Here is a 13,063-nt window from a genome sequence, read left to right as displayed (position 1 = left end):
GATAGCTAGACCCCTAAGCTTCCCATCCATACTTTCAAAGTGGCTTAATTGCATACAGGGTGCTAGAAATTTAATGCCGAGTTTAGTTAACTTCAAACCTTCATAAGTCGGTTTTTTTAAATGGAACACCCTGTATGTTTTTCTATATTCTGATACACAATTTTATTCTCTTTCGAACGGTATCAGGGTTCCCTATACCTATCTCTTCTAGTTTTTAAGTTATCTACTATTTTTTGTGTAATCACCTAAAATCATGTAATTTCTTGCGAGGATAGCTGTGGAATTTTTAGCAAAACTTCAAAACAAACAACTAAACTGTCACCAGTTATTTATTATTATTTATTCACAGACGTTGCAATGGGATTCTAAGCAGAACATTTACAGTTTTCAATGAGACATATCCCAATTTTCCACCAACGAGTCAACTTCATACGTAGTAATACACAATTTTAATTATGTATGTTGATAATAATAATAATGCACTAAGATAAAAAAATGACTTAAAAAAGTCATAATTGTTCAATATGACCTCCATTAAAAGCTAAGCACTTGTGGATTCTAGAGATTTCTCGCAAGAAATTACATGATTTTAGGTGATTACACAAAAAAATAGTAGATAACTTAAAAACTAGAAGAGATAGGTATAGGGAACCCTGATACCGTTCGAAAGAGAATAAAATTGTCTATGTAAAACATACAGGGTGTTCCACTTAAAAAACCGAAGGTTTGAAGTTAACTAAACTGGGCATTAAATTTCTACTGTATACAATTAAGCCGCTTTGAAAGTATGAATGGGAAGCTTAGGGGTCTAGCTATCCCCCATGTAAATATTATTGCTTTATCTTTCTTACTATAAAATACACATGGTTTGAAGCTAGTCACTGTTTCTCTCCATTTTTTTGAAAAAAAGTAAATATCTCGAAAACGGTTAATTTTAGGAATAGGGAACCTTCATATAAGTTCACCTAAAATAACACGTAGAATCCAAATTTGCAATAATATATAGGATGTTCCATTAAAAATAAGCAAGTTGAAGGCGACTTCCGGTATAACCGGAAGTGGTACGTAGACGCCATTATTTTAGTTGAGAAGGGCATGCCAGAAAACCCGGTATCCCAAATTTTCAAAATTCAAATCGAAGTAGTCTCTGAAATAATTCTAATGGGCCGTCACCGTGATACACCCTGTATATTGGAACAAAACTAGGTCTATTTGCTGTTCCTTGTAATTTTAATATGTTATGGTTTCAACAAACGAAATTCTGTGGTAAAATCATTTGCACCTTCACAAAACGCATGCTTTCAAATAAGAATTTCACACAGTTTTTGGACCGTCGCGTTGTAAGCAATTCAATAAATTTCAGTGGTTTCGCGCAGGGAATTACTTTCCACATAGTAGGGATTCAACTTTCGAAATAAGTCGCTCTAACACTTTATTATTAGAGGCCTCGTTAATCCCTGTTCCCGAAAGGCATATTTGTATTAAATATGAAACAATTACAGGGGCTAAGTTGCCTGCAGGAGCGTCAAAATTATGGACGATTAACGCTGTTAGAATCAAAGTAAACTTTATGCAAATTTCCTGATTAAATTCAGCGTACCAAAATGAATTTTTTAATCGATATTAACTGCTCCTGTAAATACTGTTGAACGTCACTTCTTGCTCTCAGGTAACCAGTCTCACAATCAGTAGAGCACTTGCTTTCTTTTGCTTCTAATTGTTTCCTCCACATCTTTCTCATTTTCTTAATATTCTTATTCTGTCTATTCTTCTTCTTCTTGTTTACCTTTTATATACAGGGTGTTAAAAAAGAGTGTAAAATATTTCAGGAGGTAATAGTATGAACCAAAATAAGCAGAAAAGTCTTAATAAACATGGGTCCGCAAAGTAACGGTTGCGGAGATATGGACCACTATTCGTTTTTCAAACATTTTATTTTATTAGGAATAAACCGACAAAGGAAGCTTTTAACAAACAAAAAACAAAGTTACAGAAGATGTTCAAAGTGCCCTCCGTCCATTTCCAAGCAGGCACGACATCTTCGTCTCAACGATATTCGAACTCTTTCGAAAACACCCTCCTTGGTTTGGATTTCTTGACACTTTTGATTAATCCGTAGCTGCAGCTCTTCCAGGCTATTTACAGGAGTACCATACACTAATGTCTTCAAATATCCCCAAACAAAGAAATCTAGAGGGTTCAGATCAGGCGATCTTGGAGGCCATAAAACAGGTCCGGCCCTTCCTACCCATCTATGTGGAAAAGTTTGGTGTAAATGCTCTCTAACGGCCATGGAAAAATGAGCTGGAGCACCATCATGCTGGAACCACATTTGTTGCCTCTGATTCAAAGGAATGTCTTCCAAAAACTCATACAGTGTGTTCTGCAGAAAGTTGAGGTAAGCAGCGCCTGTTAATCGGTTTGGTAAAACAACAGGACCTAGAAACCTGTCACCTACAATACCCATCCAAATGTTTAATGAAAAACGTGCCTGATGTCCAGATTCTATTAGAGCATGAGGATTTTCGTCGGCCCAAATATGCGTATTGTGAAAATTAAACACTCCATTTCTTGTGAACCCGGCCTCATCAGTAAAAAGAATGTTTGCAAGAAAACGAGGGTCTTCAGCATCATGACGTAGAAACCAGCGGCAAAAAACCAAACGTGCTTGATGATCATTTATTGGATTTAAGGCCTGTACTCGTTGCACATGGTATGGATAAAGCAGTTGCTCGTGAAGGATTCTCCAAACAAGAGGACCACTAATTCCTACCTCGGCTGATATTCTCCGCACACTCGTACCTGGATTCTGCTCTACCAGTGCTAGAATTTCTTCTTCTGCTCTAGGAGTGGATACCGACCTTGGTCTTCCGGATAAATGGCACTGTTTGCTCAAGGAACCGGTATCACGCAATCTTTGGTGAATTCTTCCAAACATGCGTTGTGAAGGAATCTGGCGATTTGGATAAGCGTCAACATAAAGACGTCGCGCTTCGGTGGCGTTCCCATTAGCACGACCATACATGAAATGCATGTCTGTTAATTCTGCGTTAGAGTAACCAGCCATAGCGAAAGAAAACTTGTGCACTGAGAACAACTGTCAAATACGTACTGTTTATTTCACTAAACATCAACCAACTATTATAAGAAAATACACAACGTTTTTGCAAAATAAAAAAAGGGGCTAAAAAACATAAAACATTCCATATCTCCGCAACCGTTACTTTGCGGACCCATGTTTATTGAGACTTTTCTGCTTATTTTGGTTCATACTATTACCTCTTTAAATATTTTACACTCTTTTTTTAACACCCTGTAGAATCTGTTGAATAGATCATGTGTGTTAAGGTAATTCACAATCTCATTAATGTAAGCCATGAAAAATCTTAATTATTAAAAGAATTAATAGGAGAAATTTTAGAGAAAGGTGGTAAGAGCAATATGTATTCAGAATGATTCACATAAGCCTTCCCTTCTCAATAAATGGATAACGGAAAGGAATTTTTTTTATTGAAAAAGCCAGTTTCCACATCTGAAGTTATCGTGCGATTTGACCGATGTTACAGGAAACTATGTGCTTTTCCAAAGATGTGTGATATGTTCCATGTACAGCTTTCCTTCGGAGTCAATTGCAACGGCTGATGTCTAATCTATCAGCGTTGGTGTGAAATTTCAAACTATATACGAACTATTCGCTGATAGTAACAGAACTCCCGGCTATTGTAATTCCAAACTAATGGACCGTCACGAAACTACACAACTTGGATTTACTGCTATATTAAAGAAAACTTTTTGCGTCAACACAATTTTCCTCCCGTATATTATATTAATAATTATGCCATACATTTGTCTAATAGATCCCCCTGTTCAATTTCACTGTAAAACGGAAGTAATTCACCCGGACAACAGGCGAAGACAAACAATCGGAGAGGTTCAGAGTAAACTAAAGCAGTATCGCAGTGCATCTAATTCTTGAGCAACAAAACTTAACGGTCCTCTATACGAGTGATTAATGTCTTCCCTTCCGGCTAGACTTAATACAGTTGTTTCTGCACAAACAACTGCTTGATTACTCGATAGTTGTAACGTTCTCGATGGTAATTGGGAGATGGGATAGTTGATTGTGAGTGAAGTAATACTTGTATTATTCAACGAGGTTTTCATGTAAATTTTCTGGGACATTCAAATATCGAAGATTAAAGATTTCAAAGATAAATTTAAAATTTTAGAACGTAACAGAAGGCCGTTGCTGTCAAAGAATTCGACTGCTAGTCGTCATGCTGGTAGTGTAAATATGTGATATAGTGTGACATAAAAAGAAGAAGAAGTAACTGATACAGTGCTTGACCTCAACTTTTAGTATAAGAAGAACACGTCTACAAGTTTCTCAAAACTTCGCTTACAATTAGCGAACTTTACTCAGAAAAACATTACACCATTATCAGCGTGTCCATCACTTACAACCAGGAGATGAAGTGCGAAGATTAGCATTTTCATTATGATTGCTCGAGCAGCACGAACGATACTGCAAGTTGCAGTAGAATGGTTAGATCACCATTTCAATGGAAGGTGGATAAACAGACGCGGTTATGTTGAGTGGCCCACTAGAACGCCAGATCTGTATCCACTAGACTATCGTTTCTGAGGTCACATGTAACAAACAACAGTTTATCCAGAAGAAATAAACAATGAAGAATAATTACCACACCACAAGTGGGATTTTCCAAAACAAATTGTAGATAATGCTAGGTCAAAAGAAATTATTTGTTTTCAGGGGCGTTAGAAAGTAGTTTTTCCACATCTCTCTATAATTCTAAGCAAATTACGTTTTACACTTAAATTTTGAAAACCCAATAATTTTGTAGATATCGAACAATCAATATGAAATAGTATTCTTTCTTAATAGAATCATTGAACTTATAAACTATACAAACCGATATCATCAACATATAATGAAAAAAGGGGGCCAAGGATGGAACCCTGTGGTACCCCAGAACCAGTCTAAATTTCTACAGACCTGGAATCATGATACTCCACTTCTGTTACTTGAATAATAAATGACAAAAGTTAAGAGTAAATAAGTTAAACTAGTATGCTGAAGCTTATTTAGTAAAATACCATGATTAAGTCTCTCGAAAGCTTTAAAAAAATAGATGTAACTAACGTTAATTCGTACGTATGAAAGGAACTAATTACTATAGACCTATCGTGAATAAACCCATGTTGGTCTATAATGATTTGATTTTCAATGAGAATTTGTGTTAAATTATGTACAGCTTATTCAAACATTTCAGCAAAGTTACCTAATACGTTGCTATATTTATTGACACTTACAATTTGCTTTAGAAAAATTACAATTGACGTATTAATTGACGCCATCGAAGAGTCCTACCAAATGGCTTTTGCAGAATTAAAAAAAATCATTAGTAACTTATCGAATTTTCACATGTTTTTACTCTTTTTTGAAATTATAAAAGCTGATTCAAACAAATTAAAAAAATAACTTTTACAAAATCTATCAAAATAAATGTTAAAACAGTATTCTTCCGCACCAAAAATCTTTGTTTTGGTTTTTTCAATATTACTCTGTAAATTTCCATAAAAAGAATCACCTTAGTATTTATATCGCCAGTGCTTACGATATTTTGGTACCATTACCATATATGATAATTTTTGGTATTTATATGAAATCAGTGGTATGTAAGCCCTCGATATTCCTTGCTTTAAAAAATATTTTTAGTCGTTTTTTACGTCGTTAGGTACCAGAGGTATGTTTGATTCATTAGAATGTGATATCTAATGAAGCATTTGCGTAGCCTAAATTGTCCTTTTTAATTGAACCACTCATCTTAAAGGTGGAATCACAGATGGATGGGTTCAGTGTTTGTAACTGACTGTATCCCCACAGGATGAATATTTAAGGACGTTTTGTTCAATTAAAATGTAACGGGTGGTTACCGATTTCATATAACTGGGGATCCAATGAGTAGGATTGACTTTAGAATCTTCAACATTATATACATATACCTACTCGTGTAAACACATTTGGACACATCTGGTCCAATAATGCTTGCTGAAATAATTATGCTTGATCTTGCAGTCGTAAATTATTATTATTGGTAGCAGCTGTAATAAATTCACGTACATCATAGAAATAGTTTTGATTTCAGTACAATACTCTTCATTCTTCATAAAAAAGGTCAAGAGAGTTTAAATCTGGTGACTGGTACTAGCCCTTCTCGTCCAATCCATCGTACCTATATCCTGAACTTCATTAAGGTAATCTCGAACATTTTCTCAGAGATGAGAGGACGCATCATCGTGCCACAATCACATTTTTTTAAATAACTAATGGCATTTCTTCTTCAAAAGTCCAGGAACATCATTTCGTAGAAATTCGACATACTGAAAATCATCCCTACGAGTTGGCAAGCAGTCTTGGTCCAAACATTCAAAGACCCGTAATGACTAATGCGCTGGTACTAATGCTTGAATACGCTGTATTATGATAAGGGCACCTTTGACCCGCGTGTAATACGCGTTGTTTTGTTCATTGGGATATTCCAGGTGTGGTAGTACGAATCTCGAGTGGAAATTTCGGAAATTCACTCCAGCTTCCAATTTAAGCCTTCCACAAATCATTCACGCAAAATAATCCCACCAAAACCATATAACCAAAGACAAGGGAACCCAGATGCTACGAAAAACGCAGAGCGGTAAACGTAATTTTCACAAAAGTTTTGAAAATTTCCCAGAAATCCCCTACGAACCCGATAAAAGCAAATGGTCACGTTAAACATCATTCAAAGCGGTCGATAGTAAATACAGGCTACAAAAGATTAAAGCACAGATTAATTAAACAAAATAAAGCTTTTTCTGTCGAATGATGTACCCATTTGAGATTTTGAACTCCATGTATATATAGTTTTAGTTTACACTGCCGTCATTTGATTTAATTGGTTGGCGGTGGCAAAACCGTTCATTTGTTTTTTTTTTATTTTCCGAAAAGTTAGTGAATTCAGCAATCACACTAGATGGAATACTGGTTTAATGTAGCAACACTAGAAGGGTAAATCTTAGGGATGAAAGTAATGGATCTTTCTCTGTGGGCTCTGACAAACTCTCTGTTACATAAACAAACTCGAAACAGTCGCTGTCTCATACGGATAAAGGAACAAAGGAATATGTTCGTATATATTAGGCATTTATGACACTTGAAAACTAGTGTAAACACTATTCGGAATCACCTGGGGCTACGCGGAAAGAGAGAGCGCGAATGACGCTAGAGATTAGTCCTCTAGCAATGTAAGGGTTGTAAATACTACAACCACAATAATTTTTTTCTCGGAAACTATAAGGACTTTTTTTACGATATTGACTCCAATTTTCATGAGGCACCTATTCCCAATTTTTTTTTGATAAGTTGTGAATCACCCTGTATATCTATCGCCTAAAAATATTTCAGAATATAATTTTAATGATTTTTTAACAACAGTGTACTAATATTCACATCACTTTATAAATAATAACTAGCGTTAAATTTATATTACGTACATTAACGTCTAGAGCGGTTAAGTCTGGTGAACGAGTTGGATATTCTTTTTACAATAGTGTTTGTTGGAGATATTGATTATTGTTTTGTTTCAGCGGACAGCATCACGAGATCAAGTTTGCCATTCCTAGGCAAAGCTAAAATTAGGACGCTAAAAATGACAATAATCATAGTATTAGTCTTCTTCGTATGTTGGACACCGTATCAAGTCATGAGCATTTGGTAAGTAATAATACAAGTTTTTTTTTTAATTAAATTAAACAACTTAGTGTATTTGCGAAGACAAGAAAGTCATTTAACTTAAAGGTTAACTAACAATGTTTATCTACAACCGTGCAGTACTTAAGTAAAGTTACACTCATTTTATTGTAAAAATATACAGAATAATACAAAGAAATTATATAAGAAAATGAACGAAAATAAATATCTTAAAACATGTCAATGTTTATGTCTGCTAACCTGAATTATTATTGTCGAGTTGGTAACATTTTCAATTTTAATACGTGATACAGGACGGATGTGTTAGTAGAGAAGTTCATCGAGTGTCCTGCTGCTGTTGATTCGTCAATGTCAATCGAATTTTCAACACCACTGATTTTCTTCGCTAGTCCAATCTTATTTTTCCCCGAATTTACCACATATCCCTGTGCTACGTCCGTTTGAAACAGTGTCATGTGTTGGTTTTAAAACCTGACAATTTTAAGTAGAAAGCTATCTGGCTTGGCATTTTTCCAATGGAATTTATTGCAACAATTCCTTTCTTATAGAATAAAAACAGTCGATTGAGTGTTACTCGATATCACATTTATTATGTAATATAATCAAAAAATAAATTATCAAGAATATACTTAAACAAATGAAACAACATATCAGCACCAACTACAATAAATTACTGATAATAATAAATCAGAGGCAAATAGAGACTTTATATTCTACTTCTTGTCACACAAGTTTTTTATTCGATTTTCCAAAACCAATTTGTTTAGACAAGAAAGCAGTTAAGACCGATTTCAAAGGAATAAATGTCTAGTGCGATTTTTATATAAACTTCTTCAAATTTTCTTGACAATCGATGAAATTTTCCTTTACTTACTCTGTTAAATTATCAATTTCTTTCTAAATATAAGCTAAACTTTTCAGGAACATGGAAAACATAAAACTTTGCTACTTTTGCTGTCAAAACGTTGCGATCAACATCGTCACGTTGAAACTTCTTAAATACCCAAAGAAACCAGTGTTTGTTAAAGGTTCGCGCGTTTGGTGGTGTTTTATATTCTGTAAATTTTATATTTCCGCATGAAATTTCATCAATCACCGGTATTTTATAACCGTTAAGTGAGGGTGGTGTGAACAGTCGTTTTATGTACCTTAAACTTTCAATAGAACCAGCAAGTTCAATAATAAAATCATATTTCCGTCGAATCAATCAAGTTCAGCACATACTAACGTTTCAGGAATAATTGAGATATAAAAATTATCGAACCACTCTTTAAGGAATTATATCAAAACATATTATTCCATACACTGAATGAAATTATGATCCACCTAAAAAATTACACATTTGTTTGTATGAAATTTTTGGCGTGAGATTAATTTAATTAATTTCGTTTAAGGCATTCCAAACAGGGACACCCTGTATAATACAACTGGGCTACATAAAAAATTGAAACGTTCTCCCAGTCACGTTTTAAGGAGGATTTACGATGAATTTCTGGCTTCATTAAGTCCCAGGTCATCACTGGCCTATTTTATTAAAAAAGTTTTTGTTGAAGAACGACTTTGTAACTTTTGTTCGATCGTTCGGTTTCCTTATGATGTACTAACAGTGGAAAAGCACGGAAATTGAATATTACGCACATCAATCATATTTTACCTCTGGGATATACGGATACAAACAGTTGACGACACGTCGGGAACAAACACGTCTGATACAATCGCCGTAACAATTGAAAAACGTGAGGCTTGTTTTGGTTCTGACATCGGGCAATCCTAGAAGGATTCAGAATTGTCACCCAATTAAATTGTCAGTATGTCCTCGCTTAGTTGTTCTCGTAAATAGAATGGTCAGCTAACTTGAATCGTCCTAGAACTGTTCTCTGTCGGAACCATAACAAATCTATGAACGAGATGTAACTGACATGAATTTATTTAAAATCATTGGGTTGAATGTCTTCCGAATGTGATGGATTTGTCATTATGCTGAGGTGTGCGTGTTGTTTTTTTGGAGAAGGTTAGATACAGGGTGTGCCAATATTTCTGTACATGGAACTACCATAGTTTCTTGCGGCCAAAATAAGTATATTTAACTAAACCTTAGGATAACGGTAAATTCAGTTAAATATGATATTTCGATAGCAGGAAACTATGATTGCTCCATTATAGAATAAGAACTAAGAAGTGTAGATACAAATAAACCAATGCCAAACAGGAAAAAGGGGTAATTTATGGTTTTTTAGAAAATTGACGGCTAAATTAGAATTATTCACGAAATAACTAATGTTAAGCATGACTGTTACAGTTCGATATAGGTACCCAGAAGAACCCTGTGGTTTCATCTCGATCTAGCGAACCGTTTCTTTGTTTCTTCAGTCAAACTGTTGAAAAAAATTAAATAGTCGCGTTTTTCGAGCTTAAACACTTCATATACATGATTAAAATGAAAAAAAAAGTTTCTGAGGTTTTCTCACATTTACCGCAAATAACGTTTAAATTGTTGAATATAAAAAACATATTTTTTTTTTCAGAGGAAAAAGGATAATTTTGAAAAAATCTGCACAAAAATCAATTAAAAATTTGTCTCAAAAAACGGTATGAATCGGGGTCGAAATCTAGTTTGGGTCGTCATGTCATCAACTAATTTTAATTTAATTAAAAGTTGATGAACAGAAGCATAGGACGAAAAAGTCGAATCGTGCTGGATTTTGTTTTCTTCAATGACCGGAAGGTTTCGAAAATTTTTCGATTTTTTTTTTCATCAATTTAATTAAACGTTATTTGGGGTAAAAATGTGAGAAAACCTAAAAAAAAAATTTTTTCCATTTTAATCATGATTATGTGTTTAAGCTCAAAAAACGTGACCCATTAATTTTTTTCAAAAGCTTGACTGTTTGAAACGAAGAAACGGTTCACTAGATCGAGATGGAACTTCACAGGGTTCTTCTGGGTATATCGAACTATAAAAGTCATGCTTGAGATTAGTCATTTCGTGAATATTTCTAATTTAGCCGTCAATTTTCGAAAAAACCATAAATTACCTTTTTTTCTGTTTTCTATAATTCGTGTAAAAGACGAAAACAATTTTTTCAAAAAGTTACAAAATTTATTCCAGTTTTCGAAACTGCTCTTCAATTATCTGTACGACCATGCCGAGATATCGATGATTGAAGACAAAAAACGTTAAAAGTCCGATATTTCGATGAAAAATGGTCGTGTCGAAATTTTAAAAAAGGAAATTGGAGCTGAATATACACAAGCTATCTGGTCCATGCAATGGCTTAGCTGAAAAAAATTTTCCAACTCTGTGGACTAAGAAAAAAAAGAAAATTTTCAAAATTATTAAAGAAAATTTAGAAAGATCTAAATCTTAGAGCTTCAAAATTATATTTTTTAATTCCCGATAAGACCATTTTTCAGCTAAATAAAATCTTTAAAAAATCACTGAAAAATTTCGGAAAATCTTTTAACCCTTTAATTTTTTGCATTAGTGTATGTAAATGTAAAACAAGAGACACGAAGTAAAGTAGCTTAAATAACGGTATAAAAATATCTCAGAATCATATAACAATATATGTATACCTACATAGACATAGACATAGACACCAAAGTCATTGAGGTTCGGAGTAACACTCTTCAATTTGATTAATACTTGAACAGGGGGATTCAATTTCAGAATAATTGATATAATCATTTGATGAACCGAATATCCCGTTTCTAAATTAGTACCGTAATGTTTAACTTCGAAAACATGTAAATGTTGAGCATAAATTCAACGGATATGGAAATTAGTAACTTACAGTATATCTTCGCATATTAGATTCCTTATTATTCAAAATCTTATATCAGTACCTCAGAGCTAAACTGTATTAACTCCCATTTAGAGAGGAGAGCTGTTTATAAAATTTAATCTCAATTAGTTGTACATAGCGCTTTTATTGTTTTTTGTCAGATGGCTAAAAGAGATTAGCTGAGTCTATACATACTAGTTTTATTTAAACAGGTTTAAGTTAATACTGTTTTTTTGTAAAAAAGTGGAGTTAATACAGTTTAGCTCGGAGGTACAGAATAGAAAGGTAACGGAATTTGACTTCCGTCTTTCAGATACATTACTCACTCTAGGCAGATACTGACCATCAACAAACAATGTAGCTGAAAAAATATAGGGCTGCAGACTTTGTTTTAGTAAAATTAAAAATAAATGTTTCCAAAAGTAAGACAAACGATAAATAAATTAAAAATCTTAAAGAAAAACTGATCTCTGATGCCATACCTTTATTAACCCTGCTACAATCGCTGTCACTGTTACTGACACTACCAGTGGATTACAGTTTACTCGACTTAAATATCCAAATTCCGCTCTTCTTTCTGTACGTGATTTATACACCTTTGCCAATCTTCTGCACTTGCAATTGTTATTTTAAGCAGTTGTTCCAAAGATACAGTTCCAAATATCTATATCTACTATAGAGATGTGTCATGAAAAGGTCTCACTTTATTAGGGCTATCTTCTAGCAGAAAATTACTTACAGGGATATTCAGGAACAACTGCCTTCATTTGTGCCAGTTTCCATTTATGAGTCTTATTTCTGTATACAACGCTTAAATGTCAAAACAGGAGGAAAAGTGATGGAGGTTATTTCGTTATGACGAGAAAGAAGTAGACACGATTCGAATATTTGTTTTGCAAATAATGCGGGCTTGCAATGGTGACACCGAATTGCTTATATATGTTTGATTTTGGAATACCTATATAATCCAAAAGCATTTCTGTTAATGATATGTGGATGGAATATAGAGTACACCTGCATTTTTCGGATATGTAGTTGTGTACTACCTGGTATGTCGTATGTCTACTATGTCAAGGAACAAATTATACCTACTTGCAGTACTCTAGCGGAAATTAAACTGGAAAGTGCAAAAACTTTAAATACATTAAAGAGCTAGCGTGTGATCTACGCGTCCCAAAGGATTAAAGAACGACAGCGTTACATACAGGGCGACTCTGTTAAATGTGTACTCATGTATCCAAGGATTAAACCACGAAAATAGTAGGCTGTGATCAATTTAATTTTGATTGTCGTCGCGTAAAAGTTCAAACGTATCTTTACTATACATGGAGATGTGTTTGGGAAACTTGTTGTTTAAATTATTAATACTTTATAAAATCCAGAAGTGTCTCTTTTAATATACTGTCGCCAAGGCTATTATTGTTATATCTATTTATTATACAAGGTGTTAATGATATACTCCAAATATAATGGTGGATTCTGCTTCACAAATAAGAAAAAACGATCC

The 13,063-nt window shown here is 34.0% G+C and overlaps 1 protein-coding gene across 1 annotated transcript in view; it reads left to right on the top strand.

Moving 5' to 3' along the window:
* LOC108907133 (gonadotropin-releasing hormone II receptor) overlaps window positions 1-13,063 on the top strand; it is a 234,549-nt gene that overhangs the window by 182,788 nt on the left and 38,698 nt on the right. The window contains exon 7 of the mRNA XM_023454419.1: window positions 7,648-7,774. Within this exon, the coding sequence (XP_023310187.1) occupies window positions 7,648-7,774 (127 nt within the window). The remainder of the gene's footprint in view (window positions 1-7,647; window positions 7,775-13,063) is intronic.

Source organism: Anoplophora glabripennis, unplaced genomic scaffold (assembly GCF_000390285.2).
Source record: "Anoplophora glabripennis isolate ALB-LARVAE unplaced genomic scaffold, Agla_2.0 scaffold310, whole genome shotgun sequence".
NCBI classification, from domain to species: domain Eukaryota; kingdom Metazoa; phylum Arthropoda; class Insecta; order Coleoptera; family Cerambycidae; genus Anoplophora; species Anoplophora glabripennis.
The sequence above is the reverse complement of the archived record's forward strand: the minus strand, read 5'-3'. Positions and strand labels throughout refer to the sequence as shown.